The 23910-nt window shown below is 31.5% G+C and overlaps 1 protein-coding gene across 8 annotated transcripts in view; it reads right to left on the bottom strand.

Moving 5' to 3' along the window:
- Positions 1-23910, bottom strand: part of LOC100749869 (peripheral plasma membrane protein CASK) — a 263940-nt gene that overhangs the window by 222164 nt on the left and 17866 nt on the right. For all 8 annotated transcript variants that reach the window (XM_024364715.2, XM_012394923.2, XM_024364716.1 and 5 more), the window contains exons 3-6: positions 19182-19294; positions 17038-17143; positions 11256-11333; positions 5790-5965 (exon numbers count right to left, since the gene is read on the bottom strand). In XM_024364715.2, the coding sequence (XP_024220483.1) occupies positions 5790-5965; positions 11256-11333; positions 17038-17143; positions 19182-19294 (473 nt within the window). The remainder of the gene's footprint in view (positions 1-5789; positions 5966-11255; positions 11334-17037; positions 17144-19181; positions 19295-23910) is intronic.

Here is a 23910-nt window from a genome sequence, read left to right as displayed (position 1 = left end):
ATACAATACTGATGACAGGAATATAATACGTAAATTGTGGATTTCAAGAATTTAGAAATGGATGACTTTTCGTAAGAGAAATTAAGTTTATTGTGAATGATAATCTTTTCATAGAAATTTCCCTTTCCCCCTCGAAAGCTTTCTTCTGACATAATTTCGATTAGTAAAATCTATTTCATTTATTTTTGTTATTTATATAAATGCTCGTTGGCTTATAGCAAATTGAATTCGTCGAAGCGAAGTAGCGCAATTGCCAATGGATTACAGGTTGTTTCTTCGACGATGCGTAGAAAGTCCTTAATCTGTGTGAATATTGAAACCTTTGACACCTTCACAGAACTGAGTTAATCCTGCCTCAGGGTTCCGCCCTGCAAAATCATGTCTTTTTCAAATAGTGTTCAAGCGTGCGAATTGACATCGGCGCATCATCAAATCTCTGATGAAGCTCTAGCTCCAACACCTCTGAAAAGGACATTTTTTTCTGAGGAGAACAAAAAGTTTTCAGAAGCAAAAATGCTTCAAAGAATACACTATTTCCTTTCATTTCATGATTTGAATCAATAATAGTTAATTGAATAATAAATATTTGAATGAAGACAAATGAATATTTAACAACAGGAATCGAGATTTTGAGATATAGAATGAATTATAAAATTATTTCATTTGATGACTAAATAATGAAGTAATCCAACGAAAAGTCATTTGCTTAAAAAGAAAAAGAAATATATATTTATAACAATATACTGGCCTCATTTATGACTAAATTTGTTTGTGTAGTTACAACATCTGGGAAGTATATTCTCAACAATGTACTAATTAATAATATTATCAAATTAACATAACATACGCTACTAATGTACACTAATATGCGATATTTCGAGAAATTATGTGAACCGCATCACCGCAGGACTCGGAAAATTACTGAAAGAGCTACACACAGATATTTTATATCAATTAAAACGAAACATTATATTCAAAAGTTTAGCTGCCTATTATTAATCATTTGTACACCATATTTCTGCACTTGTGTAGACACTCGTAAGTTCATGAAATATTTAATAACAGGAATCGAGTTTCATACACTGCCGTGTCAATAGATCCACGATGCTGTACTTTTTTCGAAGAAGATAATAACCGAGCTGTAGTAGTCGTAAGTTCGTAATCGTATAATCCAAGACCTAGTCTCGTCAAGGTATACTTTTCTTCATTAGATGCTACTTCCTTCCTCAAAAATAGAACTGTCTACGGAAGACTGATTAGGCCTTATTACTTTCATGCTAATTACGAAGGAACGTATCTAAGTGTAGAAGCGACGAAAACTAAATATCATTTCAAATTGTATTTTCTGCAGTTCAAGAAGACAAAGCTTCTTATTGAAAGTTTAATAACCGGAAGGATATATTAAATCTTAGTTGAGAAATCTAGTATCGTATTTATTGTATTTTTACAATTTTTCCAAAACTAAAAATACCTACTGAGATAATGTTTCGTCGCCCTTGCTGTATTTACAATTTACAATGGTTTTTATTCCGAGAAAATAAATTTTTTTGCCATGAGTAAACAAATTTATTTTGAATGATAAAATAAAATTTAGTGGGAGAAGTATGTGCATGATGTAACAGAAATACAGTAACAGATTAGTTTCAGAGTTATGACGACAGTTATTACCGGAGAATTGTTGTCCTAGTATATTTTATAAATTGTTGAAAATGGATCCGATATCTTTCTCTTTGGTTTCGTTCAAATTGGTTTATAAAATTGTCGTAAATAAATTTTTTCATAAAATTATTGGAAACAAGTATAGACAGTTAACTATTTTTGCTAAATATTATATTAATACATGTTAATAAAAACTGTATGTTATGTATCGAGTAATGAGTTAGCAGGTAGAATGAGCTTAAGGCACTTGGATTAATAAAAAGAAAATTCTCAAACGATTAATTTTTAATTTTTAAACTCTCTTTTGTTTACTGATATTTAAAAAGCAATTATACTTTTAATTTAATTTGTAAAATGTTTTTAAAGGAAAGAGTTGTTGATAGAAAATAACATTATAAAAAGATAAAATTACATCTTTCATATAAAATTAAAAACTGATTAATATTTGCGGCATATGACTACTGTTTGATGTATGAAACAAAATAAAATTATGAAATACTGCTTGCTTCATATATTTTCTCCGCTTATCTCTACAATAAATTACCTTTGTAACCTATACATTCATTTAACTGTATTCTGAATTATGGGTCGAATGTAATAGAATGAATTAAACGAGATACGAAGAATATGATATCAAAAATATCATTATCCGCGTAGTCTTGAAACATTTACTGTTCAAAATATTCATTCAAAGAATGAAAAAACGATAAAATCCATACAAATTTTTGAAATAAGTTGCTTTGTAAACAATATGCCTAACCACAGATTTAGTCGATAAATTAACGTGATTACATACTGTCGCATTATATCCGCTTTTCATACAAGAAAGCGTTCATGAATATTAACTGCTTCGAATAATCGAGGTTCTACCGTACGTAAAAAGTAACAAGAGGTTCAGATCGTATAAACTAGAAACCCGATCGGGTGTATATAAATTTTATCGTCGTGATATACATCGAAGCCTTGATCAGGTATAAAACTCTACTTACCGTCAGATCATGCGATATCGAAGCAACAGAGAGGATCGTCATAAGTAAAACGGACACCAACGAAGATAATCGTTGAGAAAGTAACGAGGAGATATTCTTTGGAAGAAAAAGAACCGATAAAAGCCGTTGCATTCTGCACATTAAACATCGAGAAATTTCGAATACGACTGCCAATCATCGACCAAGCCAGCCAATAGTGAAGAATAGGGCATTCAGCAGAGAGACGATACAAAAATACCAAGTGTCTTTTTAAAAGTATTCTTAACGAATGTTCAAAAAACACACTTTGTTTCGGTGTATGTAGGAAAGAAAAAGAAATATACATATATATATTTATAATATATATATGTGTGTCGTTGGAGATCGTGAAGAGGCAGCATTCAATCCATGATTTTATATTCGACTCATCTTTTAATCGGCCGAATTCTTTGTAATACTCAAGTGACTAGAAAAGAAAGTCTCTTCCTTTTCTCGTCGATTCAACAGCAGAGAATCGTCTTCTCGAGTAATTAAGTGGCGCTTTTCATTTGCAAAGACGTTAATCAGCTTTGTCTACAAATATGTCACTCTGCCGGCAGCAATAATGTCCTAACCCTCAGGGTAAGCTCATCTCCTTGCCTCTGAATCTTTTAAGGCAGTACCTATAACGCTGTCTACTGAAAAGGAGGTCGCGTACCTCAACGACATTCGTTAAGGTCGTTCTAGTAAATAATGGATTCCACTCTGCACACATTCAACCACTATCCCTTTCAACGGTGTAACGAAAAATTAGCAGGCTTCTGTAATATCACATGTAAATAAATATGTATCACTTAACGCGTCGAAATTTGGACGCGATTCAAAGACAAGAACGCGCGAGTAACACAAAGAAAATATTCAATTACACTTACTACTTGCAAATATTTAAATATCTTAAGTTGTAGAATCTTCTGTTTTTCTTCTTTCTTTTTCTCTCTTGAGAAATTATTTCTCTTTGGAAAACAGCTTTCCCAGGGATACCTCTCACTGACTGAAAAACGCTGAAACTCGGTCATTTCTCGGAAACGAGTAAAAGTTTTCTATTAAGAAACTTCATAAGTTTCCAACTCCTACTAAAATTCACGTTTAATTACTCTACCCTTTTTGTATACTAAAATTGTTCGACCCACGGCTTTCGGTAGTAACGCAACTCTATATTATTGATTGGAAAATAAGTTTTCCATTTTCGCCAGTGACTTTCAAACCTACTAAGTGAAAATAAATAGAACGCCACAAAAATAAACATACCAAAAGAATAATATTTCCATTTTTTCGGTTTTTAATCTAATCTGATATCGGTGCTGAAGTATGCAATATTATTATATAACGCAACAGCAAACTGATTATCGCAAACTATATTTACCCACTAATAGAACGTGCGAGAGTTAATATATAGCTACCAAATATTATACTACCAAGATCGAATTCGATTTGCAGTTTAATCGACACAAGCTACCACGGTATTTGCTACGTCCCAAACAGTATTAAAACAAATATATATAAAAAAAAGAAACTTAATATAATAATGTGCAAATTAATACGGAATGCTGCCTCTCCAATGTTTACAAAAAATATTAGAAGCGTATTACGTATGTGTTTCGATATTAAAACGATTCTGCTGTAAAATTAATATACTAGTATTCTTAAATAAGGGCGACTTTTGGTCACCATGTTAATGTCCGAACGATGTTAGCTCTCTTCTAGAACTAACAGCAAACCTAAGAAACGTTACAGTGCCCTTTCACCTTTACACTTCCCTAGATAAACGAGTTTGCTTGCTTTATGCACAGAGGAGTCGGTAATTTATTGTCATTCACACATCACGGAACGTCTATAACGAAACCTTTCCGGTATCAGTATACTACATATGAATTTACATACGTAACTGCTTTGATAACTGGATCCTTTGTGGTGGCCCATGGTGGAAACCGCACCATACGTATAAAATTAATCGTTGAGCAAGCAACGCTCGATTTCGAAATACCTTGAACAACCGAGCAGTGAAATTTTCATTGTTTTAACTATTCCACGGCTTCACGTTAATACATCGCATTGGGAATAGCGTTTAATTGCTTCGGGATATCCACAATAAGATTATACGTCTTTCTTTATGAAAAGATAATGAAAATTATAGAAAACACTTGGACTTTGACCTTTAAGTATTCTTTGAATACGGTAAATTTTATAGGAATAAAAGTAATAATTCATAAAGAATTTTCGAACTTATATAATGTTGCATGTAATGTTATCATAAACATTCTTTCGTTTCTTTTGTTTTGATCTATCGAGACATCTTGGATATGTTTTACAATCGGCCAATATCTCAAAAATGGAGCGTCAATATCGCACAAAATATAGTATCTACTTTATATATCTATTTCCCGATGTTTTAATATTTACGAAGATTGAAGAGAACATAAATATATTAATTCGACATTCATTAACATTTATGAAAATAATGATATTTAATTAAAGCTTTTATGGTATTTACGAATATTTAACACAAATCCAAAGGTATTGTACTATGCACAGATAATAACAAGAAGTATATCGAAATGGAGTTTTACTTTATACAGCTCAAAATAATGATTTGCAAAAGATTGATTTACCCGTCCCTTTCAATTTCTGTTGTACTTAATCTATAATATTCCTGAAATGTTACCAAAAGACATTACTTCATACATCTTTATCTCTAACAGAACTCCTTACATTCAACGATACATCTTCTCTATGAGAACTCCTAACATTCAAAGACGTTGTTTATAATGTTGAAAAATCATGCAGCATAGAATACACTGTATCAGTAGCAACAACACGACAGCGCCATCAATTCCCCACTTTGCCCGGGTGGATACAATCATAAATTATGATTTTCCGTGGAAAAAAGAAGTAGTCGATTCGGTTCAGTGGTAGCGATCATTGTATTGTTACCGTTGTGCAGTGGTGTGCACGTGTTTGACACCGGCGAAAGGACAAGTAAAACGAACGCGAAAGTGTTGGCGAAGAGAGCTAACGCCGTAGCGGTGTTTCCCTGGAGAATGCGCAGGAAAGAGTACGTTCTGTAGAACGGCTATGCACGCAGATAGAACGTGAGAGAACGAAGAAGGAAGTGTTAAAACATACCGACGCCGTTTGCCTGGGACGACTGAAGTTGCACGGCGACGCTGAAGCCGCGTAGCTTCACCGGTGCGGAATTTTCCTTGCCTGCCAGGAGAGCGCATTGCGGCTTTAGATCACGATGAATTATGTCGTTCTCGTGGCAGTATCGCAACGCCTCCAGGATCTGTCGCATGTAATGGCTGGAAAACGAAAGCTGCTGTTATAGATATTGCTATCCTACGGGAGATGAGGCGGCTGAAAAATATATGCACGCGTTGTCTATTCATCTCGATGAATGAAAATCTTCGGTCTTATCGCGATATATATAGTAGAATGTGAGAAACAATGATCAAAGATTTAGCGAGCTTGCAGCAAAAATACGATAAATAATAAATTCTAAGATAGATTTTAAAGAATAATATCTGTAACATTGTCACTACTTTCATACTTTTCGATTTTGGAATTGAGCATTTTATGATTTGTAAGTGGTTCGTACAGTCTTTGATCATCAAATTAGGAACACCTTCATTTTCTAACTACAACACTATGTTATGGCAAATTATTCTTGCCATTGATGAAACTATGTCAATGATCAGTTGTTCTTGGCTGCTCAAATGTTTAAATATATGGACGATCAAGTATATATAGCAGTTGATTTATTACTACATTATGTCCTGGAGTTAACTTTGGCGAATCCCTTCCATCGAAAAACATTTCCGTATTCTCGTAAATAGAAGAAAAGGTATCTATGTTAATTCGATACAGCACATATATTAGTGCATCCATATATAACACCAGTCTATTTACTGTTACTAACGGTAAATCAGATATATATTGATAAATTAACTACTTGATAAAGTAATTGGTAATAACTGAGCCGAATTTTATATAAAATATAGATATCTTTATTCTCTCAACCAACGAGTATTAAATGTTAATATACAAAAATATAAAGAAGGACGTCAGTCGGTATTAAATCATCTTATATTCAAGAATACAAGAACAGATGAACATTTTCACTACTGTCCTTCCTATTATTTCACTTCAACTAAATAGCGTATATTTTTCAGGTTTCGTCCACGACCATTTCAAAATAACATTGTATAATGCTATTAGATCCAGTTATAAGTTTTCATAAGAAACTTCTATTTTTCATCGTTAAACAATAAATCTCAAACTATGATATGGTGTAACGTTTCTTGCGAACAGTATATCTTTTACTGCGACAAAAATATCGAATTTCCGTCTCGTGAGATCCATTAATCAAAGTTATTTTACAGAGTTGCAATATGATAAAAATTAAAAAGATAGAAATATAGATTAATGATGCATAAACAGAATTTTATGAGAAAAACTGATCACTAAAAAAAAAAAAAAACATGTACTTTATAGCAAATTTTTCTCGATCTGATAGTGTAAAACTGAAACCCATTATATTTTGTACGTTATTTACCTATTTCTGCTTATCTTTCGAAGTTCTGTGTGTACATAAAAAGACTATCATCTATGAATGTAATTTTGTCTGATAATATTTCCAATATATTGAATATTTACCAAAATTATTATCAATGTCAAATCGAAGTAATTAATTTCAAACGAACTGATCTCAAACAACTTCATTTAGATCTTTGTAATTACTGTCTAACGTTCCCTGCGTTCTCTCACGAATTGTTATCATATACATGTTCCCGAAATATCTTGCGAGTCGTACCGCGTACGAGTTCTATCTGTGGATAAAAGCAATGGATGTCGAAAGTTTCTAGTAACATTTTCTGTCAAGACAGGTGAACAAATGATAAAAACGAAAAACGGTGTAACTTCGAAACGAGGTCAGATACTTTTATACGTTGATATGCACGCCCGCACTTTGTACCTTATGAAGTATCATGCACAATGTTATTTAGGCTTTCACTATATTACAACAGTTGAACGCTATTCGGGATACAGTTTAATGTACGCAGATAATTGCAAGCACGAGCAATGGGAATAATAGAACTGGTTTTATATTAAAATAGAAATGCATATGTGCCTGCGTATTGCGGTGCAGCGGCGATTATTTGAGAAAAAAGAAAGATTTTCATTCACAAATGCTTTCAAGTCTGTTAGATATTTATTGTTTTCAATATTTAACGAATTATGGACGTATAATTTAAAGAATTGGTAAATTAATATTGAGTATACAACAAAAATAGTATTATATACTACCACTGTGACCTCAACAGATTTTTAAAATCCTGTTACGATTCTCGAATTTCTCATTATGATATCTCGTTCTGATATCAACAAACAGAAAAGCTTTCGACGTTTTAAGCATAAAATTCAAAGAAGGCGCGTGGATTCTGAAAACACAACGACTGTGGATTAAAATGGTCAAAGTAAAATTAACTCGGGTTTAAATAGCGTAAAAATGTCTATGCTTCTTAACCGTATAGGTCAGGCGATTAAGGAAAATGTTAAAGGAATGAGATACAGGGATTATTGAAGGTTGACCGAGATATAAAAAACGATGGTCAAAGCGCTCGGCTCTCGTGTATTTATTGCATATTCGTTATACTGTCTAGATAACGTCAGTTCAATCGACTTTCTGTTAAGGGCGAAACGGTTGTCGGATACAATTCGTTAATACAACAGTTTATCCCCTTTCATGTACTTGTAAGATATTTCCAAGTTGATTAACAGGTAAATATTTCAATCGAGTTATCGACTATCGAGTGTTCGATACGATATAAACAGCCGAATCGAATGTTCGAAAATATATATGTACATGTACTACTTTATATTGATATCGAATGGAAACGAAACGATAAGCGTTTAATAACTGCATTTTGTACAATATATGGAATCCTAAATATCAACGATGAACAGAAAGGATACGACATGTCCAATGTTTTACATATTTACTTCAGCAATATGTGAAAATTTATTTTATCCACCCGTTAGAAGATAACGCGACCTTTTCGTAATACCAATAAATTAAGTTCACCTGTGAAACATTGTTTTCGTTGATATAAACCTGGCTAATACGAATTACTGCCCCATAAAAGTTTGTTAAATGTAATAGATTCGTACATTTCCTCTCTCTCTCTTTTTTTCGTGATTTATATGTTTTAAATATTGGAATGTTTCAAACAATTCGTGAAGTTGATTATTCATCTTGTAGAAAACATGTAAAACATTTTTATGTTACAAAGTTTTTTTTTATTATATTTTCTATAAAAATAAAAATGAAAATGAAAATAAAAATAAGAAAGAAATAAAAATTTAAAAAATAGAAAAGAAGGAGAAAGGAAAATGTGTAATGTAAGAAACATATATGGAACTGTTGCAAAAATTATAAAAAATTCTTCAAATTTTAAAAAATACATCGTACTAAATGTGTAAAATTATTGTGATTACTTTAGTAAGTAGTTATAATAACAAAATTTCTCCGAATTTAGAAACTATCTTAACGTACGTACTCTTAAGAGCTCTTAATATCTAAGATATTAAATGTAGTTCCTAATTTTACTAACCTGTATTTGACTAGTAATCCTAACTTTTGATTACTTTCGGGATATAGCGAAAGCGTAACAAATAATTTATTAATGTCAAAATGGAGATTGACTTTTGCTATTGTTTCCGAGCAAAGTGAATTTTCGACGGTGTCGAATAATAACTTTGTAACTAGGTTTAATGCATCTCGCATGTCTAACGTATCTATAACTCCGAACTTGTGAGTCGAGAAGGTTGCACATCCATAACTTATATAAGTTACGTCCCCAGAGATTTATGTTTAGTGCACTATTGAAATTCTTTTTTTCAACGTGAAATATCAAATATCAATGTAGCTGACATAGTACGGCTCAAGAGAATATTTGAGTTTGGACAACCGAAAAAGGGATATATACATACATATATTTTAAGAAGAACTACATAGATATCTAAAATATCTAAATAATTTTTTACCTCTTCTAAATATCATAGATTACATCAGAAGTTCGCTGAAATTGTTAACTAATTATCATTGAATTTACATACTTCCAAATAATTGAAAGGATTCATAGAATTAGTAGTACTCACTGTACTGTAATATCCGGTCATTTTGATCAATTTGTGGTTACTTGTTAGTAACAATTGTTACTAACAATACATATATTAATATATACCATTAAAGCACATACAAATAAATATATTATTTATCATGTCCTTATGTGGTCAAATTGTTCATATTAATTTCAATTACTTCTTTGAGAATTTACTAATAGTGTATTAAAATTAAAGTTAGTTATGAACGTTTATATCGCTACGGGATATTTCTCATTCTCTATTTACCTGTAACCTTAAAATTGTAATTTTGCCGTAGCAAAAACACGTAAAAATATGCGGATTTTTAATCGAGAGAATAAAATGATTCGCTAACTGACATTCGCTACAGACATTCAAAAGTGATAGCTATGAGGTACGACGTGAGCTTACAAATGACCATGAAGAGAGCAAACGCATTTCAGAGACAGTTTTGGACGTGACATGTACCTACACTGTCCATCATTCTGCTGGTTAATCTACCTCTACTCGACGTAGATAGATTCAGCAAACTGGCGACCAAAACTTTCATAAGTAAACATCATCTGCTTCCGAAATCTTAATGACCATACTACACAGTTAAACAACGGTGTATAGATAAGCAGAGAACAATTCAATATTCTAAATATATTCGATAATCCGTGATTGAAACGAAAACTTTCGTTATCGCGATAACTTTTATCGGTTCACTTTGATAGTTTATTCTTTTAGAATATAGGAAACATTAAGAAGAAACATTTTTGCACGAAGTTTCTATTCAAAAATACAAATTTAAATTTTTGAAATGTTTTCTTCCATAAATCTAATATTTGAAATGAATAGTATTTGCAAAGCGTAAATGTGATTTTTATATTAATCGTTCGATTAATACAAATCGTACAGGCTTTATTTTGCAATTTACAAATCTTCTTTACGATTCTAACAATATTTTTCCAACAACTAGCTAACTGAGGATTTAATCTCGGATTTTTGTAGTTTAATACTGATTTAAACGGAAAAGATTGTTTAATTCCAATAGGAATAAACTTATGGAACAGCATTATTCACGAAAAACAGACGTTTTTATCGTTTCTCGAAATGGAGAAATGGTGTTATATAAATGAGAACACGAAGACTGGATGACGAAAGGAAAACGTAAGGATCATAGTGAGATTAATAACTGCAGTATTGTTTCGAGATAAATAGCATGTCTTTTAATAATATCAAGTGAACCTCCGTGTAAATTATGTCGTAAACTCGTGTCACTGTGATACAACATCACTGATACATATAATAAAAAGCTGTTGCAATTCAGGTGGTCTAGGGTAAATATTTTTTCTTTTATTAAATTGTAAAAGATAGCGCTGTGCTTAGATGGTACATTCGAAACAAAAGGAATATCTTTTATGGCTGAAATACAACCTTTGCACAATGTAAAGATCTTCTTACCTGGCTACCGCTTCACTGTACACGAATCCAGCAGTTGCTCTCCGAACGACCTCGAAGCATAAATCAGAGCCATCCATACTGAAACAGAAGCACGACATTAATGCATAATTTACAAGGTGTAACAATTTATGGGAGCATCGGAAAAAAAATCGTATTTTGCTACGGACCTTCAATACGGACACGTATTTCGAAGGACTGCATAACAAAACATAATGATCTTAAAAGAAATATATACAGTGGTCCGTAGAATTTTTAAACAGTTAACATAGAAAACTTTTTGGATATAACGTGCATGTTACACGACACTGAAATTTCATTACTACTGTAGTGAGATAAGATTATATTGGTAAAATTCGAAACTAATCTTAAAATGCATATGAATGTTATGCACATGAATAGCGTTAATGATATTTCGAAATGTTTGTACCAATATTCAAATACTTTTTTAAAATACTGTACACAGATACATCACGTAACGAATCGACAAATTTTTATTTTATTTATTTATTCGGGATACTGAAAAAGCATAACATTCTTCTTTTCATACGAAAATACAATTCAATAACTTTTCTCGTACAATGGAAATTACGAAATAAACAAGAGTGCGAGTCCTGCTATTTCAAACTGCGTTTTCTGCAAAAAATTGAACAAATTGTTCGAATCTCGATATTTACGAGATAGACACGAGCTATTTGCATTGTTGAGAAACGTTAACCTAATTGTTTAAGGAAGTAATGTGTTTGTAATACATGCTTTATCGTGTAACGAAGAATCGAGAAGCTATTGCAAAATAATCTATTCATGGAGATTGAAACTGTATTAATAAAAGAAAATAGAAATAAATAGATAATAAAGTCGTCATCGTAGAATGAAATAAGCTTGTATGTCAGCAGTTGTTCTAATTGGATACTTAGTATTTACGAAGCAGCGTGTGACACATCATATGAGTTAGCCACGCGTTTTAATAGACATACATGTCAAGAAGCATGCAAAGTTCTTAAATGGTAGATTCACGTTACGTGCCGTCGTACTTTACCATTATGTCAAAGTATTATATATTACGAGCAATTCTCTGTAAAATATTACACCATTCATTAAAATTTACGTCATACAAATTTCATTACGTTTCTTTATGTGAAAATATTTTTGTGAGAAAAACTTCTTCAATTACTATTGTTTGAATTTGTCTGTCACGTACTAACCAGTACCCTCATAGAAACTTTACGTCATTATGAATCGACCTAATTAGTGTTGAATGAATCCGCGATAATTGGGACACATCGTGTTATAGCAGGGAACTTCGTTACGATTGTTAACATAATCAAGTCAGACAACGTTGCCGATTACTGATTGTCAATGTGGTTTGTTAATTTAAATTGTATTTATTTCTTATGATCAATAAGCACTACGCATGCATTTTGTTGGCAGCTTAAAAACGTACACTTAGTACGGACGAAAACCAATAATTCTATATAGGGTGGTTGGTAACTGGTGGTACAAGCGGAAAGGGGGTGATTCTACGCGAAAAAAGATGTCGAAAATATAGAATAAAAATTTTTCGTTTGAGGCATTGTTTTCGAGAAAATCGACTTTGAATTTTCGCTCGGTACGCGTGCACTTTATCACGTCTCGTTATAACGGATCTCACTGTAGATCGTTGTCCCGATGGAAAAATTAAAAAAAAAAATTTTTTTTAATTTTTATTCTATATTTTCGACTTCTTTTTTCTCGTAGAATCACCCCCTTTCCGCTTGTACCACCAGTTACCAACCACCCTATATAGAATTATTGGTTTTCGTCCGTACTAAGTGTACGTTTTTAAGCTGCCAACAAAATGCATGCGTAGTGCTTATTGATCATAAGAAATAAATACAATTTAAATTAACAAACCACATTGACAATCAGTAATCGGCAACGTTGTCTGACTTGATTATGTTAACAATCGTAACGAAGTTCCCTGCTATAACACGATGTGTCCCAATTATCGCGGATTCATTCAACACTAATTAGGTCGATTCATAATGACGTAAAGTTTCTATGAGGGTACTGGTTAGTACGTGACAGACAAATTCAAACAATAGTAATTGAAGAAGTTTTTCTCACAAAAATATTTTCACATAAAGAAACGTAATGAAATTTGTATGACGTAAATTTTAATGAATGGTGTAATATTTTACAGAGAATTGCTCGTAATATATAATACTTTGACATAATGGTAAAGTACGACGGCACGTAACGTGAATCTACCATTTAAGAACTTTGCATGCTTCTTGACATGTATGTCTATTAAAACGCGTGGCTAACTCATATGATGTGTCACACGCTGCTTCGTAAATACTAAGTATCCAATTAGAACAACTGCTGACATACAAGCTTATTTCATTCTACGATGACGACTTTATTATCTATTTATTTCTATTTTCTTTTATTAATACAGTTTCAATCTCCATGAATAGATTATTTTGCAATAGCTTCTCGATTCTTCGTTACACGATAAAGCATGTATTACAAACACATTACTTCCTTAAACAATTAGGTTAACGTTTCTCAACAATGCAAATAGCTCGTGTAGGTTCTGTGAACAACACATTACAAGATATCACGTGTCATATGTTAATAGTTCTAATATTAACATAGAATAATCGTTTTTTCTCCTACTTTACTATTCTATTAAATTTATTTAAACGGGGCATACAACATTGATCTTGCTATTCCAAAGAGCATTATTGCAAATTAAATAAATAATTATTATAGTATATGGTTTACAAATGCCGCAAAAATTGAATATTGAAATACTGAAAAATTCGTTTAGATAATTTTTCATACATAAATACCACTCACAAAATATTGCCTGTCAATTTGAAAATTAACTACGTTTTTTAAATGTAGATATGACTACTTTTTTTGCCACAGAATTTTCCTTGCACATGCTATGAACGAGGATTGTATATCGCTTTTCATTATTAAATACGAAAATTTCATCGGTACGGATCCTTGCCACAATCACTGATGATTGCAATCATACAAACCTATGTAAATATCTTCTACAGATTTTAGTTTGCGTAGCAATAACTTCGAGCATATCCGGTCACGTTCATAAACGTTTCGTGTTTGAATTCGAGAATTAATCAAACAAATGTTATATAGATTCTCTATTCTAAACTTCGTTGCTTTGATTTGTTTCGATTAAACAATAATTATTTATTTATAATTCAGTATTTTCTGGAGATACAGAACGAAAAAACGAAGATACGACTATGTAATTAAACAATACTCTTGATATATAATTTAAAATTAATTAAATGGAGTAAACGAGCGTATATTTAGAAGTGAAAATACTCTGCATCGTCTATTATTTTTATCTTCAACAATTTTTTTTATATATCGCATTATATCGCATAATGTTAAGAGTATATATTTATATTTTCTAATATTTAATATTCGATATTTAATGATTTAATATTTAATTAATATTTAATATTTCTTTTACTACGTCATAAAAGGTTTGAAATTTTAAGTTAATTAAACCATCCATTTTTCATTACTAGCAACATTTCATAATTGCATTTGCAAGTAAGAGCATTCTACTTCATGAATCTAAATATAGGATAATCAGCTGAACCGCAAAATAGATTGAATACATTAAAACTTTTTATCTTAAGTCCTATTATCGTTTACTTTACTGAAGGAACGTGTAAAACCGAGCATTGCTATGCAATGGTGGCGTTTAGCTATCAAACAGCTTTTTCTCGCCTAAAACTAACTGCAAACGATTTAATTCGTTGCTATAACATTCCATAGTAACGGTTCCACTTCTCGGTTTTAAAGCCTTGTTTTCATGTATGTATGTATACGTATGTTAATAGAACGTGGATATGGTTGGCTTTTTAGAATCTACATATTCTCGACCTTTTTTTTCGCTGAGGATTATTCTAACGGACCCATTTTTTATCTTGAAATCCTTTCTATAAAATATATTTTTTTGTTTGTTCTCTGACAAACCTCAAGCGATATGCGTTCAGGTATTACAAAATATATATTGTTTTTCGACAATATACATATATATTGTACATATCTAAAATTCATTTATTTTACTTTCAACTACATGTTCTAGAAATAAATATTCAACTTTAAAAATATTTAGCTTTTTAATATTAAGACGACATTGATATTTCTTTCATTTCATTTCTCTGTACATACACATACCTTAAAATAATTGATCTCTCGAGAGTCGAATGTTGTACCGAGAAATGTGTAGCTAAATAAAGTGGTATGTCGTCAAACATGTATGAATTTGCCATCCCATTTTACTTGTTTTTTATTTTAGTACAGCTGTATTTCACAATATGTGTGTTACAGAGTGACGAGGAAGTTACGGTTTGAAAGTATATTAATTGAAAAGTCCCTGTCTTCAAGGAATCCAAGTAATCTTCATTGCAATTTTAGATAAACCAAATAAATTTTATTCGAAGGTTACTAAGTTCTCAAATTTGCAAAAATTATAATGTAAACGATTTCACGATTTACCACAAATTGAAAATTATATACTCAAGAGATTATTGTAAATTACAAACATCAAATCTTTAATACTTGTTTTAAGCAATTAATTGGTTTCAATTGACATTATTATAAATACTACAGGATAAGTGCCAATAATTATGTTGCATGAAAGGGAAACATACAACACATGGTTAGTAACTGGCTCAACAAAATTGCGGCTTAGAGTATCGAGAAAAACTAATTGTGGTACTCCAGAAATTGACATAGGTACATACGTATTATTAAACACCATACGGATAAAAATTCTGACTTCAATAATTTCGCGTTAATGGAAACAAACTTTCACTATAAAGAATATAATAAATATAATAATATAAAAATATAAAAAATAGTAATTTGTAAATTCGAAATGTGCAACGCTCATCAAAAATTTCTCTCATCCTGCCAACATTTAGTTTGATGTTTATAAAACGTTTTCCTCGCGATAGAAAAGCTGAGTACCTTTGAAGCTTACAAAAGCTATCTCAAAAATTTACTACTAAATTCATTACTAAAAAGGACAAATTTTCAGGAAAGGCATCATAAAGCTGCCAAATAACTAACAAAAAGTTATATTAGAGAAGTTAGAAAGTGAGGGTACATATTTACAAAATGCACATTTAACAAAATGCTACTTTTCTAAAGAGACGTCACTTTTAAATTTTTCCTACTTGTTTTTCCTCCTACGAACATTTCAAAAAGTCCAATGCAATCTGGTATAAATTTAGTTATGATACATCATGGATCTTTTCATGTCATTACACTTCTAATTGCTCTGAAAAAGCGTGGTCTTCCACTTAGAAAATCATTTAACTCGAAAAGTTGAAAAAATGAAAAACAAAGGTCGAAAGAGAGGTGCGTGAAAAAACGCTGTTGCCGACAAGCATATTCAAAAGGGAGTCTTTTAATGAATTATGAACAAATTCAGATAAATGCGTAACCAAAGCATCGCTCGGCTCTCATTTCATTCCACTCTTCTTCCCATGTTTAAAGCGTTTCAAATGCTTCTATAGCGGTCTAAACGAACGTTTTATGAAATCACGAGAATTCCAGTAGAATCTAAAGATCAAATCATGACGAAACCGTATTTTTGTTCCCGTTGATGAATTATTAAAATCACGCGCAAGAAGCGAAAGTCGAAACAAACGGGATGTCGGTTGAAAACATACTTCGTTGAGTTTAATACAAGTTCTTCTTCAAAATCCTTCGAAAAAAGAAATAAATTAAATATGGTTGTACTTACTATTCGAATACCATATAGAGCATACCCTCCGAGCTGTATGTTTCCAATAACTCTACGATATGGGGATGTTTTAACATGTGGCATATCGTGGCTTCTCGTTTCAAATCTGCAACAATCGTACACTTATGACATTTCTCATTTTTTACATATTCCAATAATACATACGAAAATGTAATAAAAGATAAAAGAAAAACTGATCATAAAGTGTAAGAAATTTATTCTCATTCTGTTACGTCGAAAGAAGATTTCTCCTAAAATTAAAAACTTAAGCACAAGATGGAAACATAATTTCATTGTAAAAATCATAAGAACCATATAAACCTATCGAAATCAATTCGTAGTTAACGTAATTAAGTGTTCATCCGACTATAACTAAAAAATATATAGCGCTTGCAAGTATTTCTAAACTTCTCCGTTAGTATCGTAAAGTACTTGGGAATTGAATAAATAATTCAACGACTGCTTCAGATTTTGATCACAATTCTGTATTCTAAACTATGCGCACTGTTACAACATTAAACCATTTGTATACACAGCACGTAACCAGAATCGCTTTGATAACTCTGTAAGTAATAACTTCAAGGAAAATTGGACCGGTTTAATAATTCGTAATTTAAAAGATATTCGTATACTATCACAATCATTCGTTCTTCTTACTCGCTTGTATTTTTTGAAATCACAGAAGGTTCAAATTAGTAGAATATTTAAAAAAGTGATTTAGTGACTATTTTAATATATATCACTAAATTTACATGGGTACTATCTTAATTTTCCTCATAAAAAGTCTATTTTACATTCACCATTGAATTGATAAACTTTATACAATTACTAATTATATGACACGAGTAAATCAGAGAGATTGCCAATAGAAATTCTTTCACAGTTAAAAATTATTATTCGACATGCTATTGCAGGATTGAAAAAAGTCGATATGAAACGGTCACAAAGAAACATTACGATAAATATTGGAAACACATTGAACATTACTTGCTATAGGAACCGGATCTGATAAAATTGATTTTTATCACTATTGTGACGTTCCAGCATTCTCTTGAAATTACGTTCTAACTATGACGCATTTTCATAATATTATTAACCTTTAAAGCGATGCATCTCCTTTTTACCTATTATTAGAACTATATACCTCTTAGACGTACGTATGTAAAAAAGATGATTTTTATTATTAGACATGCAACAAATATACACTTATATGAAGTATTCTGATAGTCGTATTTCTCATAAACAAATAATACATTTCTTTCTTTCAGAAGAATGGAACGTGAAGACAGCGAACCACATAAAAGGCCTCGTTTCTCTCTAAAACTATGATAAGATATATTTTCAATTAGTTATAAAAAAAGAAATCACCTTTCCAGCATATCTTATATATAACTTCCATGGTTAATAATATTAATGTCAAAAGCTTAAACTTTAAATACTATTAAATAATCACGCAGCTAATCTTTATCCACATTACAATATGTCAGTCCAGAATGAAGTTATTTTTGCTTGCTATCAGGAGAACCAACTCCACGTGGCCAAAGGCATCTATACATATACGCATGTCTACGTATATCTAAAAATATATACAATTTGCGATATAAGTATGATACACATATATGTGAATCATATAATCAGAATCTTTTTAAAGTATAACGTGTTTCACATAAATACTTGAACAATGTTAATAGTTAAAATAATTAAAGATATCGTGGAAGGCGATAAGCTTTATCATCTATTGGAATTCATTAAACAATTAAAAATAATTGACAGACAACAAAAATATTCAAACAATTGCTGCATCATATTTTTCGCTAACAATAAGTTCTCAATCGGAGCAAAATAAAAACTTACGCTCGGATAATTCGAGAGCGAAGCATACAAATACCTACTGCAGGATTTATATTTAATTTCGAAAATTTGCCGCACGTGTTCCACATTAGAATCGAGGAGACTAAGTTCAGGAGAACGAATACAATTTCAACCGAATGACACAATGGATCGGGCGAATTCGTGACTTCGAATCAGTGCGTAAACATGAAATCGAGCACAGAGAATACGTTTGTTTCGAGCAGGATAGGCGGCGGTAATTAATGGCAAAACACCAAAGTGTATACACGCGTTCTGATTCTCCGAGAACTTACCGTTCGTGCTTAGACCGGGACTGGATGTGAACTTTGCCACGTCCACGATTTTTACCGCGAACGTCTGCCCTGTCTGCCGGTGGATGCATTTCCTAACTACGCTGAATGGTCCCCTGAAACAAGAACACGACCACCAAATGTCATTCACGTTTCACTCGTCCTAAATTATGTTACGTTTGTGGTTATTTTTGAGATTAAATACTTAATTTATCTTAGACATTAGTAAATATGATATATAGAAAAATATCGAAATTTAACAATGCTGTATGCTGAAAAATCTGTTGACACATATTATTATTTCGTATATGAAGTATATGCTGGTTCGAGTAATTTCTCAAGTTTGATACAAATTATATTGATCGATCTAAAAACCTTAAAACTATTCATTCGTCATTTATGTCACTTGTTACAGACATTAAAAAATAGTAGATTAGAAAATTATTAATATTTCTAAGTATATGCTAAATCAGTTATAATGATTTGTAGATTTTATTCGAATCGTGAAAATATATTTCGATAAACTGAATAATATTTGTTAAGTATGGGACACAAGAACAGTTATTTTGTTTCGATGTTAAAGTATAAAAGTAAAGACAATATAATACACATTTTCGTATTGAAAATTTTCACGTCCAACCTTTCAATTAATTCAATTCATTGTGTTGAAGGCTTAATGTCCATTATGGAGTTATAAACGCGATGACTGAATTAGCATTCACACGTCAGCGAATAAGGTGTATTCGTGCCGATATCGATCAGGCTAATTTGCCGTATGTTAACCACGCGCGCATTCATCGAATTCGCGAAAACCATAATGCATCGAACGATGTCTATCCGGCGATCGAACTGGCCACGCATTACTGCGATGCAATCTGTCTCGAGCACGCTGACCCTTTAAGTTCGCTAAGTAACCAAGTTATGTAATCGGTTCATCCAAAATATGTATGCATGCATTTATAAGAGGATTGCCGGATATCTAGGTCACCAATTTTGATTAAATTCAACGTGCGAATTACAGATATACATACACATATGTGTATATGTAAATAACACAGTGTGTTTCATATAAAACATGATATCGTAAAATGATTCGGCTCTGGGAGTAGGAAAAATATTTCACGAGGAATTTTACAAGAAGAATTCTAGAAAGAATAAATATGTTGCAAAGAATATTTTTTCTTATTCCAATTTCGTGTTTTACGTATTTGGTATTCGAGTGTGAATTTTTGTTATTACACATTGTAGCTAATGTTAAAATATCTTTCAGAAGTATCCGATAGAAAAATATTTAGAAGGAGAAAGAACGTTGTACTATAATAAAATAAAAAAATATATATTAAAATATAGATAGATGTAAACTTTACAGCTACAGCAACTATTAATATTCTCGTAAGATCTAATCAATTTGTTTCTGCTTTCATTGTATGCTGGCAACTATTTGCATTTATAATACCAAGCTAATGCAAATCAAATTTAATTACTTTCACTGATCCATAATGGAATATGCAAATAAGTCAATAAGTAATAATAACAACATGTACCTAATTATCCCTGCATTGCAAATCTTTTCACAGTAACATAATATAATCCTGAATCAAGATTTATGAAATCTTACGTATTCGGTACGTATACGGTATTTATTTCACGTGTAGCTACAATCTAGATCGTGAGTAGTCGTGCAGAGCAAATCGGGTAAAACAAAATCCAGACACGCATGTTTACAAAAGATTAAAGTCCGTCTCATTTAACTAGATTATAAATTGTTCCATTGAGCAACAAGTATTCTCACATAAATGCTCCACCGAGAAAAAGTTCATACATAGGCACTCGAAGATTCGTGTCAAGAACCAAGGAGACGATAACTGAGCAGAACCCGACTTCAACCTTAACATATCTTACGATATCATCGACAGGATCAAGCTTTACATTCCATTGTATCTTCGATACAACAGTGTATAATTGTACAATGAAATCCTTCCGTTACTGTTCCCTTCTATTCTATGAATAAGAAAATATCTCGAAATATTATAAATAAATATAACTAGAATATTATAAAAGAAATGCTTTACTTTGTAAACAATATCATACGAAAGATATCCAAATATAAACATTTAGAAAGCTCCTTTACTTTGGAAAAATATGTAAAACCAAGTAAAACTTACTTGCTGTTTGCTAAGGATTTCTGTACGTTTTGGTACACTTAAATTTCCTATAAGTGACTAAGTATCGTGGTTATAAATATCTCGATATGCAATGAAAACATTTCCATATTTAAAAATGGAAATCTCAAACAGTTGGCACCTTTCCATTCTTTTCACACCTTCTGTTATTAAATGGATTATGCAAAATGACATACTTCAACTTTCGTCGGTAAAAGCGCAGTAATTCGACAATCTTCAACCGCAGTAACCCAATAAGAAGGTGTGCTTGTTCGTGTCCCACTTTTTGCAAGAAATTATCGACACCTCGTTGTTACTTAACAGCTATCAATTAATGACAAACATTGTGACGCTTTAAATTAACTTTCGAGCATCGTAATCTGTTTACAGTATAAAAAAGTGTTACCAAAGAAACTTATTAAGTAGATAAGTATGAAACATTAAGTAGCATAAACAGAAAGAGTATAAATAAAGATTTTCCGTTACGACAAAGTAAAATCTGTTACATTAAGGATATAAGTGTCACATTACATGCAGTATTTTTATCTTAAACATACGAATATAGTTCGAAAGCTATGCTATAGTACAAAATTTCACATATTTAACGAGATAACAATAACTTACGTGGCAAATTGCCTGTTAGAAGACTATTTATGATGTTGTCCTAAAAAGAAATATTTAACAAAAAATTTGATATAGTAAACTACATGAATTACTAATGTGAGTACATTTTCCTCATAAATAGTCCAAGTAGAATTAATATTTATGAAATAACTTTTTAATTCATTCTGCAATTAAATAAAAGGAAATCCTCGCTAAAAGTGCCCACGTTGAAAAAAATAGAATGGAATTTCATTCATCAAAAGTTCCATTTTTAATAAATTGGAGTCTGGAAATTCATCAAATATTTAGATGTACACTCGACCGTATTTTTCGGTTTGAACGCATCTCTTTAATACTTATGTTCATCTGCATTCGTTTACGATTTTGAGAATTTGCTAGAATTTTAATTTCTACGTGTTTACTTCCCAGTTTCATTGGAACGAGACAGAAAGTCATTTTCCGATCTTCGTTAAATACATGGAAGAGCATAAAAGAAATATTCCTGTAAATATCTTTTAGTAAAATATTGAGAAAATATTACCTGAAAGGTAAAACTTTGATCTGACTCATTAGATTGTACCATTTTCTGGAAAAAATTACGTTTAATTTAAAAAAACATCACTCTACATAATTATACTATATACTAACGTTTTCTCATTAAAGAAAATATCACATAAACGAATGGCTTAATAATGTTTTAATGTTAAATATAATCTCTACACGTCAACCAATAAAAAATCACATGAAATTATACTAAACATTTAATTGTTGTCTAAATCATCCTCCCGCATAATTAAGAATTTTGACAATACATATCTCAAATGTTAGTTTTAGAAGACTCATCCTGCAGATCTGTATAATTGTAGTGAACAAAAATCAGGTTTCTAGGAAGATTTAATGTAAAAAAGTGAGAAATAGAGGTTTTTAAGGTATCTTCAACCGACAATCGGCCAATTGTAAAGTGAGACCTCTGGGATCACAGTCAATTAGGTCAATGAGAGGAATCAAAGGAAAGCGTCTTAACCGAAGATACCATGTAGGAATGTAGGACCAGAGAACGATGGGAACGAGCGTATATAGCAACTTCTTCTTCTTCTTCTCTTTGCTCAAACACAAATTGGAAGCTTTATTTTTGCTTGTTGGAACTATCGACAAGAATTTCGTAGATCTTCAACTTTAATATATCAAGGTATTATTGCACGTCACCGAGGTTTTACAGTCAGCCTTATATACACCATTTTATATAATTTGTGTCTGAAACGTTCCTATTATACTTTATATTTAAACTTAAAAAATATTTTGTATTCAGATAGCATTAAGTAGGTAAATGTAGTTCGTTTACTTTGTGCTGCAATTCTGCATATTGCAGCAGTAGATGTATAAAACTTTTCACAAGAAAAAAGCTAAAAAATGCAAAGAATTATATAAATGTATAATATTTCTTTATTCTCGAGTAAACGAGAGACCAAATAGATTGATTGTAGGCTCTAAAATTCCAAACAATTCCAATATTTGTAAATCAAATAGAAGTATATGCAAGGCTACTCATAAGAATCAATTCGAAGTTAAAATTTTATAAATTTACAACAATCCATTTTTTAAATGATTTTTTATAAAATATTTGGTTAAAAGTTTACCCTTCCCTTTAAATATTAAGATCGATGGATTAACGAGTTTGCGGAAAGCGATTTTCTAGAATATAGTAGATCTGCCAACTAAAGCCATTGACTCGACCGTGGAAGAAAAAACTAGGCTTTTCCCTACGCGACTTGTCACGAGAATTGAAGTTTAAGTGGTAGTAATTAAAACGCCAATCAAAAGTTGATGCGCGAGTTTGTGAAGTGACCTTTTCCGATTTTTAAATTTTCGCTCACTGTGTTGCATACAACGGTTAATTCAGCGACTCCCAGAAATGCATGGACAAAGCTAATAAAAAAGAAGAAAAAGCCGACGATTGCTTTACAGTG

The sequence above is a fragment of the Bombus impatiens genome, unplaced genomic scaffold (genome assembly GCF_000188095.3).
Source record: "Bombus impatiens unplaced genomic scaffold, BIMP_2.2 scf_0102, whole genome shotgun sequence".
Classification (NCBI taxonomy): Eukaryota; Metazoa; Arthropoda; class Insecta; order Hymenoptera; family Apidae; genus Bombus; species Bombus impatiens.
The sequence above is the reverse complement of the archived record's forward strand: the minus strand, read 5'-3'. Positions and strand labels throughout refer to the sequence as shown.